Consider the following 13,659-nt stretch of genomic DNA (forward strand, 5'->3'; position numbering starts at 1 on the left):
GTGCTCTCCAAAGTGGGGTGATGCTGCCCAGCTAGAGAATTAGGAGGAGGAGGCTGGTGTTAGGAGGTAGCCAATGGCCACAGGGGGGTGGGGGCAGGATTGGTTGCTGCGCCGCAATTGGCAGCCCTGTAAACCACTTAGAAAATAGAGGTTGGGGTCGCTGCGCGAATGGGAGAGGAGCTGTCAGAAGAGGCTGCCTGCTGCCTGAAAGGGAGATAAGAGTGCCACCTCCCGCAGCCAATGGCTTCGGCATACCTGAGCGGCGCAGCCCAATCGAGGCGTTGGTGGGCGGGTCGGCGGGGGTGAACCGCCTCCGAGCTCTGAGGAGAGACCTCTGTGGTGGAGGTTGTTGTCGGCGGCAGAGATGGAGCCGTCGGGCTGGATGCGCGCCGGGGTTCTTCTGCTGTTGGCGGCCCCGCTCTACGGCCGCGAGCTCCGCTTCGGAGCGGGAGCGCCGCCGCGGGTCCGGCGGTCCGAATCCGAGGGAGTGTGCGGCCCGCGAGACGGAGGCTTTGATTTGGAGGTGCTGGGCAACAACACCCACCAGGTGAGAAGAGAGGGAGCGGCGAAGGAGGCGCCGGCAAAGGCGCCGGCGGGGGGGGGGTTGCTCTGGCCGGTGATGAGGGAGGCAGCTGAGGGACGCGGAATGGAGCTTGACGCAGGTGCGGGGAGGGAGTCGCACCTGAGGCAGCGTCAGCCTTGGCCTCGCCTCGGCGCCCCAGAACTCTCGCGGTCGGGTCAAAGGCGGCGCCTCTGAACATGTGCAGAGTGTGTTTCGCTGACAGCCGCGTAAGATACGGCAGCAGCAGGCAGCAGTTTTTTCCTGTTCCCAGGCCGGTTGACAACGTTGCTCAAAAGGAGGGTTGAACCCAGCCACCTCTCGCTGAAGAAATAGGCAGCATTAAGAAGCTTGAGTGTGCCTGTTTGTGCTGGAGTGAGGTGATGATGCAGGTCATATGTGGAAAGGTGGAGAGAGAGCCACACCTGTAGAAGTGAGAGTGTAGAATGGCCAGGTAGTTGTGTAAGGACGAGAAGGACTGGTGCATAGGGATGGTGAAGCAGGACAGATGGAGAAACGATGCAAAAGGAATGGGTGGACTCTCCTCTGCTAGCACCACTTTCACCAAATCAAATGAGCAACCTCAAGACTGTTTTGAGGCTTAACATGTGGAAGATGCTGATCACTGGCCTCCTCTGCCTCATTTGGTTTGGTCCTGTGAGCATTTCCCCTCACATTTGTGGGACCTTCATAGCTGAGAAACATTGACATTCACAAGCTACCGTAGTTTACAACACTGCACACAGCCACTGCATTTTGTGTTAAAAGCTGATGTATGCTGTGTTCAGTATATGGAGCTGACATTCATGTGACCAGCTGCAGTTGCATGGCAGGAAGTTTCTAGAGTTTGACACCAACCCATTTCCCCAAAGCTCACTGCTATACATGTGAACAAGCCCTAAATTGGTGTGTTTAGATCAGGGGTCAGCAAACTTTTTCAGCAGGGGGCCAGTCCACTGTCCCCCAGACCTTGTTGGGGGCCAGACTATATTTTTTTGGGGGGGAATGAACGAATTCCTATGCCCCACAAATAACCCAGAGATGCATTTTAAATAAAAAGGACACATTCTACTCATGTAAAAACACCAGGCAGGCCCCACAAATAACCCAAAGATGCATTTTAAATAAAAGGACACATTCTACTCATGTAAAAACATGCTGATTCCCAGGCCATCCACGGGTCGGATTGAGAAGGCGATTGGGCCACATCCAGCCCCCGGGCCTTAGTTTGGGGACCCCTGGTTTAGATGGTGGAACTTTTTCTGAAGGGGTTCAACTTCAGTTGGCTCTGCAGCAAATATTCATTGGCTGCTCTGCAAAAATCTGCCTCTGTTAGTTTTGTAGTCTGTTGCACAATGATTCCCTTCAGAATAAACAAGTTCTGCTTGATAGTCTGCATTTAGTGACTACATAAATCAGGGCATACTGGTGCATAAACAGTTCACCTGAATCTACCAGGTATGGACTTGGTGTACAAATTAACCAGTATTTACTGTGCTAACGTAAAAGCTGCTGAAAGTGGATTTAGGGTTGACATGGTAAAATTAATTTGAATTGTTAGTTGAGCTTATGCTGAAACACTCATACAACTGCTTCACTGAGTGATGAGTATAGCATAACTCTCATTGTAGCAATTGGCTTGTGAATTGCCCCTGACTAGGAGGAAGAATGATGTAGGAGATGGATGTTAATCAAATAATATGGCTTTGTTGCCTCTAAGTATGAGTAATATGGCTGGGGCTGTTCCCTGTTATATCAACCTGCCCAAATTGGACCCTATAATATCTGGATGAAACAGAAATGTGTGTTCCCTTGTCATGTGTCTAAAAAAGGGAGTATTGCTGTACTTTACTAACCCCTACCAGCCAGCTGCTCTCAGAGAAAGTTTATTGGTGGTGTGAGTGGCAATTAACTCAAACCAATTTCCTCATTCCTTTAACCAATCATGTCTTACTACAACAACCTTAGAATCTTCAAGTTAACTTTACAGCCGTTTCGTTAAGAAAGAAAGTAGTTACTGGTTATTCCTCCCCCTTGTTCTCATCATTTTCTTAACTATGCATCACCATTTATTTATTTTTTGGCTGACTATGCATTTCTTAAAACTGAATTCTGAAAAAAACACCAAGTTTCTGCTTCCTTTCTCTTTTTTCTGCTTTACATTTTCTTCTGCTTGGTAGGCCTACTATTTCTTATATCCCTCAAGCTTGTAATTTTGGTGTTGCTTTGGAGTCTTAATTTCTCTCCCAGTGCTCACTCAGCTGCTAAATTTCATGGTTTTTATCTTGGTAATATTTATAATATTCACAATTATCTCTGTCTTGATGCAACCAATAATTTTGTGTTCACTCTTGTTATCTCTTTCTTTAATAAGTTGCAACACATTTTGCTTAGGCCTCTTCTCTCAAATCTTTCTTTTGTTAAACTCACAATTTTATTGTTGTTGTGACCATGTTACTTATTTTATCTCCATTAATTTTGCTTTTTCTCTCTACTGCCGTGTTTTTTTCACTTCTCTCTTGACCTCTGTTAAACCAAAATTATAGTCTGTTAAACCAAAATTATATCCTCCCAATTCCATGCATTCTCATTTGCTGCTCCCTACCATTGGAACATTTTTTTTACAACTGGATGTTTGCCTAGCTCCTTCTGTTGGTGTGTTTAAAAACAAAATAAGTTGAGCATTTGCTGTGTCATTTAACTAATCACACACATCTTTATTTCCTCTCCATTCCCCTTGCCTTACTTAAATGGTGAGCCTCTTGTTTTATAAACACTAAGTGATAAATAGTAGCACAATAGTAGATGACATGCCTTATAGCCTCCTGTTTTTGTGCCCCAGAATGTGTTTTGGAGCCAATAAATTTATTGCTTTTACAGGGTTCTCAAAGCGGGTGGGATAAACTTTTTTAAAATGTGTTGACCATTTTTGCAGGAAGCAACAGTTTGTTACCAGGGGAGTCGTGACACCTTTCAATGTATTATATATATCAAGGCAATTCGTAGGACATCAAGACCTGATCTTTCCAAACATTTTTCATATTGGTCACACACGTTTTGCAATACACTAATTCAGCTTTACTAGTGACCTGGCAGGCGCTCTCTCCTGGGGGAGTGTTTGCACGACACACCTACACATTGCAGTCGATACGCTAATGTGTTGTGACACAGTCTGGAAAGCTCTGATCTAGACCAAACCATGTGCTTGTTGCAGGAGATCCAGTGTGAGAGCATTCCTAACAGATGGCTCTCCAGTTTCTGCTTGAAGACCTCCAGTGAGGGAGAGCCTCCTTAGGTAGTTGGTTTCATTGTTGAACTGCTCTTATTGTAAGGAAGTTTTTCCTAGGGTTGAATCCAAAAATTATCCTTTTGTAAATTAAACCAATTAGATCTAGTCCTGCCGTCTGGGGAAGTAACAAACTCTTCCATGCGACAGCCCTTCAGTGAGTCTGAAGGGTGCTGTCATGTCTTCGTCTTCTCTAAACTAAACGTGCCTGGTTCCTTTGACTAGGGTTGCCATATTTCAAAAAGTAAAAACCAGGAAACACCCCCCCCCCCAAATTGTTGAGCTTATTTTTATGAAACCACTGAAATTGTGGTGTTTTTAGACAAACTTTTTTTAGACCAGTGCCAAACTGTGATCCGGGACATTTTGGAAATTCCCCCTGGACGTCATTTCCAACTTGGAAATCCCAGTACAGTGGTACCTCTGGTTAAGAACTTAATTCGTTCCGAGGTTCGTTCTTAACCTGAAACTGTTTTTAACCTGAAGCACCACTTTAGCTAGGACCCTCGTACTTACGGGACCGTGTCTCCTGGTATGCTCGGTGGTGGATCTTAAGGTCCACAAACAGTAATACCTTAGAACAGTGTTTCCCAACCAGTGTGCCTCCAGATGTTTTGGGACTACAACTCCCATCATTCCTGACCACTGGTCTTGCTAGCTAGGGATGATGGGAGTTGTAGTCCCAAAACATCTGGAGGCACACTGGTTGGGAAACACTGCCTTAGAAGTCCCAGGCCCGAAGGAAATCAGATTAGCCTCTACTAGAACCAGGGCCTTCTCAACACTGGCCCTGACCTGGTGGAACGCTCTGTCTCCTGAGACCAGGGCTCTGCGGGACCTGATTTCTTTCCGCAGGGCCTGTAAGACAGAGTTGTTCACCTGGCATTTGGCCTGGAGCCAACCTGATTCCCTCCCCCATTTTCCCTTTTCCCTTTTTATATGAGGCTGCATTTTTAATTTAATTTTGATGTATGTAGTCGAGTTGTATTTTAATCAGTTTTATATTTGGTGTTAGCCACTCTGAGCCCAGCTTTGGCTGGGGAGGTTGGGGTATAAATAAAAATTTATTATTATTATTAATGGGGCCTCCTGCTGCTGCTACACTGCCGGAGCACAATTTATGTTCTCATCCTGAAGCAAAGTTCTTAACCTGAGGTACTATTTCTGGGTTAGCGGAGTCTGTAACCTGAAGCATTTGTAACACACGAGGTACCACTGTAATGTCTGAGAAAATCTGGATGTAGGGCAGCCCTGCTTCAACCTTAACTTACAGGACTTGTTTTCTTTATTCTGCTCACCATCTTTGTTTCCCTGTTCTGAGTCCATTTTAGTTTGTGTACATTTTTCCTGAGGGGTGTTGCCCACATTGGCAGACCTTGGGGTCTCAAATTTCAGCAGCACCCTGTGCAACACCAAAAATTGGTCCCCCCATGCCCCTCACACTCCATTCTAAATCATAGTTGCAGCTTCCCCTGTTCTGCCCCTGAGGCTCTTTGCTCAGTGTGACTGAATTGGTCGAGCTCCCATGAATCCGCCTCTGGTGCCCAGAACCATACACGGTGTTCAGAAGGAGGTCTGACTACCGCAGAATAAGGTGGAAGAGTACAAAGTGCCAAACCCTCCCTCCTTTTCCACCCCACAATCTCCAGCAAACTTTTTTACTTCTCATGAAGCAAGTTTTAAATCATTACATATGCCTTGAGTGTTCATCCCTCTTTCTTCAATTAACCTGCTTGGCTATAAACTGATGATTATGCTGATGATTGTGGTGAATTGTAATTCCTTCAGAGACTTTAATCTGGGTGGATCAGGAAGAACGCTCCAATCACAGAAAATAGGGAGAGTTTCATAAGCTCATCAGACAGGCAGGAGTTTTGTTGTAGTAATCTGCTGGGGGAGCTGGATACGTTTAACCCCTCTTCTCATGTTCTGTTCCTGATCATAATGACAATGCACATTTCTTTCTCGGTGGATTTCTCATAGCTTAGCTTTTCAACTGAAATGTATTGCTCCTAAGAGGGGAAAGGGCCATATTTCTTTTCCCTGAGACCTAGATAACAGCTACTATGCTGTTTATATACTGTAGTTCTAAATAATATTGCATGAATGAACTAAAACTCTGGTAGAAGCAGTAAACTACTATATTGCAGGGCAAATGTAACGATACCATGAAATAAAGATTAAGAGGATGCTGCTGGATTTGGTGAACCTGAAAATCTTATCTGTCCTGATCATTTCCTGTTAGCAATGTTTAAATCCCTGTTATAGTCTTCCCCACTCTAGCTATTTATAGTCTTCCCCACCTAGCAGTTTTATGCTGTATTTCCCCTCAACATTTGATACTGTTAGTAGAATGAAGATAAACAATGTGTCATCCTTTATCAATTTGAGAAGAAGAGTGCCCAACACCAACTGTCCTCTGCTTTTCTAATATAATTGGGTGTTGTCATTTTGCTACTCCACCCTGTATCCCCCCCCAACCTACCACATAGGACTGTCTTGCTTATGGTTTCTTATATTGCCATATTTGCATAGGTACATGTACAATTGTCTTAACTCTTCACAGGTCTGTCTAGTGTTACAGTTTGTCAGCATGAGAATCCTATAAACAGGAAGACACTGATTAACTGAGTGAATAAACAACTTAAACAACGCATAAAACCTAAAAGTACTGTTGATTATTTAAAACATAAAAGAAAATCTGATTATGCCAACTCAGCATCCATTTACCAAGTGGAATGAGAGGAATGCCAATATATAGTTATTTTATAGATTTTTTTGATTACTTGCATGTGTTTTTATTTATTTTGCATTCATCATCTGGGCTGTATTTGGAGGATGGGTGTTTTATAAATGTAATTAATACAGAGCAAAATGTTTCTAAGGTATTTGAAAACGATACTAATGTACATTTTCAGAGCATTAAGGTCTAAAACAGCTGGTCTATATATAATCCAAACTTGTAGAAATAATGTTCAGTTTTTCTCCAAGACACTTTCTATGAGAAACTACTGTATAGGTTCTCATTCTATGCATTCACAGCTGATTTGAAATAGGAAGATTTCAAATCAAACAAAACTTCTGTTTCATACTTCTTGATGGCCAAGGCACCAATAAACCCTCGCTCTTGATTTCTCTTTTTAATAAAATGGGGAAGACAGGGAAGTGGGAATGGCACAAGCAGATGCTTATTTGTGCTACATTAGATCTTTCCTGCTGAGAATGCATTCAAAATGCTTTCTTTACAATGAGTTGGCTGTTTGTTTCCTGAACCTGCCATATACACAGAAAGATCCCAGGATTTATTTGTTTAAATATACTTCTTGCCCTCTTGGGTACTTAGGTTTAGGATAGTTTACATTTTAAAAATGTTTCTTAATTGATACAAATTCTCCTGAAATCTCATGGTGTAATGTGAAATTCAGTAGCCAATACCGTAGTAGTTTTCACCTACTTCTGCTCCTTTCAGCCACTCTATCTCAAGATTAAACCTCCATTCTGTCTTCCCCACCTCCCATCTCTCTTGTGCCAAAATGTAACAAACAGGAATGAATTGAGTGTTTAATAATAATAATAATAATAATAATAATAATAATAATAATAATTTATGATACCCCGCCCATCTGGCTGGGTTTCCCCAGCCACTCTGGGCGGCTTCCAACAAAATATTAAAATACAATTGTCTATTAAACATTAAAAGCTTCCCTAAACAGGGCTGCCTCATGCTAATTTAATGTCTTCTGCCTTCAGTAGAACTTTACAAGGTGCAGACCAGTATTTGTTACCTAATGTACATCAACTTGAATTCTTGAGAATGTTGATTAAACCAATCTTTTTGAGAATCTTAGCTGAAGAAATAAGTTATTCACTTCTAGTCCACAAAGCTTTTTTTCCTTTTTAGTGCAAAGCTTCTGTGAGGCTTGGTTCTATAATAAACAAGTCTCATAAGAATTTGGTGTCTCAGCACAAGAAATAATGTGTAATTGTTTTCTTTTGGTGTCTGTTTTGTCATCACTGTCTGTGATAGAATAGATGGTGCCTGTTGGAGACTAGAGAGCCATTCTTGGCTCTGATACTGTACTTTCCTTTTGGGCTTTTGCACATTTAAAGGAGTGAATTGCAAAAGCTGATTTCGTCTTCTTCAGCCCTCTGGCTCCAGTTTTGGATCAAGTGTATTCTTCATATCTCTGGGGACCTTCGCTCATACAGGTGCATACAGTTGAAACTCCCATTACAGTGGTACCTCTGGTTAAGAACTTAATTCGTTCCGGAGGTCCGTTCTTAACCTGAAACTGTTCTTAACCTGAAGCACCACTTTAGCTAATGGGGCCTCCTGCTGCCGCCGCGCCGCCGGAGCACGATATCTGTTCTCATCCTGAAGCAAAGTTCTTAACCTGCGGTACTATTTCTGGGTTAACGGAGTTTGTAACCTGAAGCGTTTGTAACCTGAAGCATTTGTAACCCGAGGTACCACTGTACTATAAAAACTTTTAAGTACAGGAGAGATTCCATTATACTCATCCTTTAGTTGCTTTAGAACATTTATGTGGGGTTTTGGTTTTTTGACCCCCCCTCCCCCAAAAGTCTCTATTGATTGGGATCGGATTTGGTATTTTATGTCACATTCACTCACCAAGATTCAAAAACAATCTTATGAACTGGATAAATGGCTTTTCCAGTAGCAAAATATATTTGAACTGAAATATTTGACATGGGAAAACATTCAAAAAAGTGCACTTAATGTGGCTTAAATGTTACATTCCATAAATTCAACATTTAACTAGGAAATTACTTTTATTTTAAATACTTGTAAGATAAGATAAGACAAAACAATTCAATAACATACTTTTACCTTGTTTAAATTTTGTTTAAGCTTTGACTGCTTTCATTGTAACGTGCTACCGGTATTATATTTATTTCTTTGGTATAAATGATCTAATTACATCTGTAAAAATCTATCTAGTTTAACTGGTATTGTATTAATTATTTTATGAAGCAGTTGCATTTTTAAATAAAAGAATTCTATTGAAAAATGTAGCAGTGGAAAATTTTGTACCCCACGTCACTCATGTGAAGCAGAGGGTTTTATATAGCGTAGTGTCTGTCCAAGAAGAGTGCTGAGTGTGCCAAATGCTGCTGTTTCTTCAAATATATCCTTTCCCAGGTCAATGTTGTGATTATTCTTATATCCTGTATTTCTACTTGGGTAAAAACACATGCCTCTTTCTCAATAAAGCTTCCTAGGTACTGACCCCCCCCCCCATTGCAACATGTATACATGCACATTATAAAAAAAAGTCCTACTAAAGGTTAGGCCACTCTAATACCTAATCCTGCAAACCTTTGATGGCTGGCCTTACACAATAGCTCTTACAATGTTCTGCTTTCTGAAAGTTAACTTGGAAAAGTTGCTTATCACATATATAGAATGCCCTGTGATGTCTAGAGCACATGTTTGGTGCAGTAACTTATGTCTAATTCTCACTGATATAAACTAGAATGATCCTTCTGGCATACTTATCAGGAGAATCCTTGCTAATTCCCTTGTTGCAAGCAGCTCATTTTATTTTGCAATGTGTTGTGATTATTTAAATATGACTACAAGTCTCTACTCCTAATAATAACAATAACTATGCTATGAATGCTATATGTGAAGATTGCTTATAACCTCAGATGCTGACAGTGGGTGATATCCAACTATGATGTACTCAGAGAAGCGCCATTAAAATCAAGAGTTGGGCTTATCCAAACTTACCTTTTGCCATGTTCTTTCCAGGAAGAGGTCTGTGTTTAAATGCTCTTATGTCCAAGCATTCCCCCCTCCCCCGCGAGCTTTCCCTGCAAAAACCTGCTCTTTAAAGCTCAATCGGTGCAAGAATCAAGTCAGGTTTTCTGTGGATTAACATTTGCTCCAGTTGATCTTTAAAGAGCAAGTTTTCACGGGGAAAGCCCTAGAGCAAAAAAGGGTGCTTGGACACAGAGCTTTAAATTGTAGATTGTGCCTGGAAAGAGCAGAGGGAAAGCAAGTGAGGATAAGCCCCTCATTGGCTATCACCCAGTGATATGGGAACATACAAAAGAATCAGCTTTGGTCTGTGGTAGGGAGCCAATTCCTTCAACATAAAATGTTTCCATTGGCTATTTTGCTGTGTGTTAGTAAAACCAACTACAATTTTCTTTTTTGCATAAATGTTTTTCTGAATGATGTGAAGGATCCTTCAAGTGCATGTACTTAGCTACCATTAAGTCTTGTTAGCAATAGTGGAGAAGGAATCAATTTTTCATGCTTATTCTTTGCTGGATTGGGATGTAGACATAAAAGGGCGGTTCTATAGAAATACACCATTTTGTTACACAGTACGTGACCATAAAGCTATTTTTAATAAAAGCCGTAATCAAACTTGAACAACTTACCTGTATTTTTAGATCTCTGATTAGTCATACCATACTATGAAGCTGAAGTTGGTTTAATAACTGAACGGGAAAGTAGAGTATAGATTCTAATGTAAGTTATACCAAAAGTTGTACATTGTTTCCTAGTTGCGTGACTTCACAGTGAACTAACCTCATGTTGCCACTTTAGTTGCCATTTTCAGTCATGTTCGGTTGCTGTTGTGTCCCATCTTGACTTTCTCTATATTACCTGTGATTTTGTTTTTTTTCATAATCCAAAAAGATGGTGGTATCTGGTCAGCATGTTATCCACATAATTTTCGGTGGCTTTTTGTGTTAAATAAGAGTATTCTTTTTGTGAGAATGATATGAGTTTTGTTCCACTGCCACATATTGTTGTAAATCTGAAAAGATCGAAAGCAAAATTGGGGTTGTAATGCATAACTAATGACTCTTCCAATGGAGTGGAATGGAAAAAGATATTGACAAAAGCCTGTTGACATCCCTTTTAACCTCTGAGAGCCCATGTATTATAGACAGGGTTTGCATGTCACAGTAAGTTGTACTGTGGCTTCTTGAAATTACATGGACTCCTGGAGAGGAGCTCACAGCTGCTTTGATTCTCCCTGCTCCTTTTTACTGCAGCTCTGCACTTGGCTAAACTAGGGTTTTGTTTAGTCTTAGCATGTTGTTGGAACTCTCTAGGTAACCATGAGCTCTCACCAAGGTTTGTTCTTGGCTTACTGTTTCACATGAAGCAGCCCATAACAAAGGAGCATAGTTGATCATCTTGCTTTTGCAGACAGTCTCAGCAAAGTACTGCTAGATTTTTGCTATTTGCCTAGTATATCTCACCAGATCATGCAGAGAGAGGTACTCCACTTGCTTTTTTCTTTCTTTTTTAAAATGAAGTGAGATGCAAAGCTCTTTTGGTGATTTGTGTAGTCCTGTCCTGAAATACTGCCTGCCTCACAAGTGGCAAATGACATTTCACAAATACAGCTAGCAACACTTGCTGTATCATTGTATAAGTGAACATCTGGTGCAGAGGCAACTAATAAGAATTGAGTCCTAGGGTTGAAGCTTCCAGTTTTGGGAAATACCTTCTTCAGTACCGAAAATGTTTTAGAACCTTGTAAGAACTACCATACCTTGTTTATGGTCACTGATACAAATGCTGCTTAGGAGAGTGCTATGTGCCATGACTCATGTGAAAAGTGCCAGTTTTTCATGCAGCAGATGTAACCAGTGTGAAAGCAATACATCCATAATGTACTCAGTGCAAGACATGCACGTTGTCAGTCACACATGTACACATGCCTTGAAAGTCTGATTAGAACAGCCTTCTCAGGTGCATTTTGATCCACGTACTTAGCAGCATGGGACATTTATACTGTCAGGTCACATAACATTTGTGTTAATGCTGCTGGCAAAAGTGTTTGGTTTTAAAACTGCATTATGTAAGAGTATCTAAAAGGAAATAACATTCCCCCCCCCCTATCCAACAGGTTGCATATATATGCAGGGGCTTTCATTTTTTTCTGTAAAATGGAATTGCACACATCATACTATGGACATTACTCTTGTTCATAGAAGAGAATAAGAAAACCATGTAGTTCATGCCATCCTGTGCATTACTGCATTAGACTCTAATGATTAGAGCAACTTCCTTGTCCCATATTTGAAAAACAATACATGGAAAACACAAGAAAATGAAAAGTAGTCCATATGGCAATGTGACATATATCTGAGAGAGAGATACTTGGGAATGCTGTGTGCTTAAATATGTAAAGCAACCTTGGTTTTCCTGGAAATCTTTTTGCAATCGTATCCAATCTAACCTTAGTTTCAAAACAATTGTAAGCCACGATGGCTTCACCTTTAATAAGATGGGCAGTGTCCATGGATTCTGGCTATGTTTGTTGGACAGACCGGTTTTTCTGGATTTGAACAAGTTTCTGGGAGTGCTGAACTTCCTTGTACCATTATTCAGGAATTAAATAGCTATCCAATGTGCTGTAGAAGAAACAGGGCAGCGATGTTACCAAACACTTGGAGAAACACATATTTGCCAAGGTCATTATGGTAATATTGGGGGGTTCTTTTTCTCTCCTCACTCCACCCCCATCTCAAACCCCACACTGGACTTACTTCTGGCCCTGGACTTGACTGTAGTACAGAAACCAAGAGGAAGCATTGGGTGGGGAAGGTTTAAGCATTTCCCTTGTTTCCATGTTAACATTACAAGGCAAATACAGGGTTGGGGATTCCATTATTGCCTCTCAAGGTGTAGTTATGCCTACAGTTGACTAAATAAAAAGATAGACTAGTTTTGTCTAAAATAATTTCATTTTCTTCTGCTGGTCTGGGGAAGAAACTATAGCTGGACATATCTTGGTCACTAAATATTTGCAGTAGAAGGAGAGAAGATTGTTTTTTGTCGTCTCTGTGGAGTCCCATGCATGGGTTCTGTGCTTATACCCAGCCAAAGTCTAGGACCTTCTAGAACAGGGCTGGGAACTTGTGTCCATTCAGATGTTGTTGGACTACAACTCGTTCCTGACCGTTGGCCAGGCTGGCTGGGGCTGATGGGAGTTGGAGTCCAACAACATCTGGAGGGCTACAGGTTCCTCATCCTTGCTCTAGGGCTAGATGGTTAATATTTTTGGTGGGAGGCCTGCACTCTGGGCATATTCTCAGGGGGACCATCCCCCTTGCCTTCCCATTCAATTCCTCCTTGGCCGCCACTGCAGTTGCATCAGATGGAACTTTCTTTCATTTTTTCCTAGAAGGGAAGTGGAAATTTAGATTCCTTTCTCTTTTCTCTTGTTTATTCTACAACAATGAGTTTCATTTTGTTTCTTTTGGTGATTCCCTGTGCTTGCTTATGTTTCCATTAGTGTTGACAGGAGTCATGATACAGTGATCTCTCCCTCCCTCTCCCTCCCTCCCTCCCTCCCTCCCTCCCTCCCTCCCTCCCTCTCTCTCTCTCTCTCTCTTATTGATACAGTATAGTACTCTATCTGTAGCAGTGAGTTCCTTCATTTGGACACTACTTCTGCCACCTTTGCTTTAGTGAGTGACACGTTGTGACACCTTCCCTCTTTGTCAAAAGTTCACAAGGCAGACACAAAGACAGGTCCGACCTGGCTTTCTATTACCTTCTGGTAGCTGATTCTTGTGATGAATGCTGAGGCTCAAGTTATCAGGGCTCCACTGTGACATAACTGCTGCATCTCAATCCTTTCACATTTGCTACTGATGGCTGAATCTGCCTTGGTGGACTGTAGAGCTGTTGCAAGTGCCATGGTGGTTTCCTCTAGTGAAATTAAGACACTGTCCAGTGTGGCAGTTGGCACACCCTCTACAACAAGTGTGCCTCTGGTCTTACTTAGTGCTGACTGGTTTGGTATCAACATTT

General features: G+C 41.8%; 1 protein-coding gene across 2 annotated transcripts in view; it reads left to right on the plus strand.

Moving 5' to 3' along the window:
* The first annotated feature begins 316 nt into the window (after nucleotides 1–316).
* SORT1 (sortilin 1) overlaps nucleotides 317–13,659 on the plus strand; it is a 60,189-nt gene continuing 46,846 nt past the window's right edge. Inside the window, exon 1 of one of the 2 annotated variants that reach the window (XM_035121786.2) lies at nucleotides 317–547. In XM_035121786.2, coding sequence (XP_034977677.2) covers nucleotides 365–547 — 183 coding nt within the window. In that variant the 5' untranslated portion in view covers nucleotides 317–364. The remainder of the gene's footprint in view (nucleotides 548–13,659) is intronic. The other variant, XM_035121787.2, reaches the window with a different exon arrangement.

The sequence above is a fragment of the Zootoca vivipara genome, chromosome 7 (assembly GCF_963506605.1).
Source record: "Zootoca vivipara chromosome 7, rZooViv1.1, whole genome shotgun sequence".
In the NCBI taxonomy this organism is placed as follows: Eukaryota; Metazoa; Chordata; class Lepidosauria; order Squamata; family Lacertidae; genus Zootoca; species Zootoca vivipara.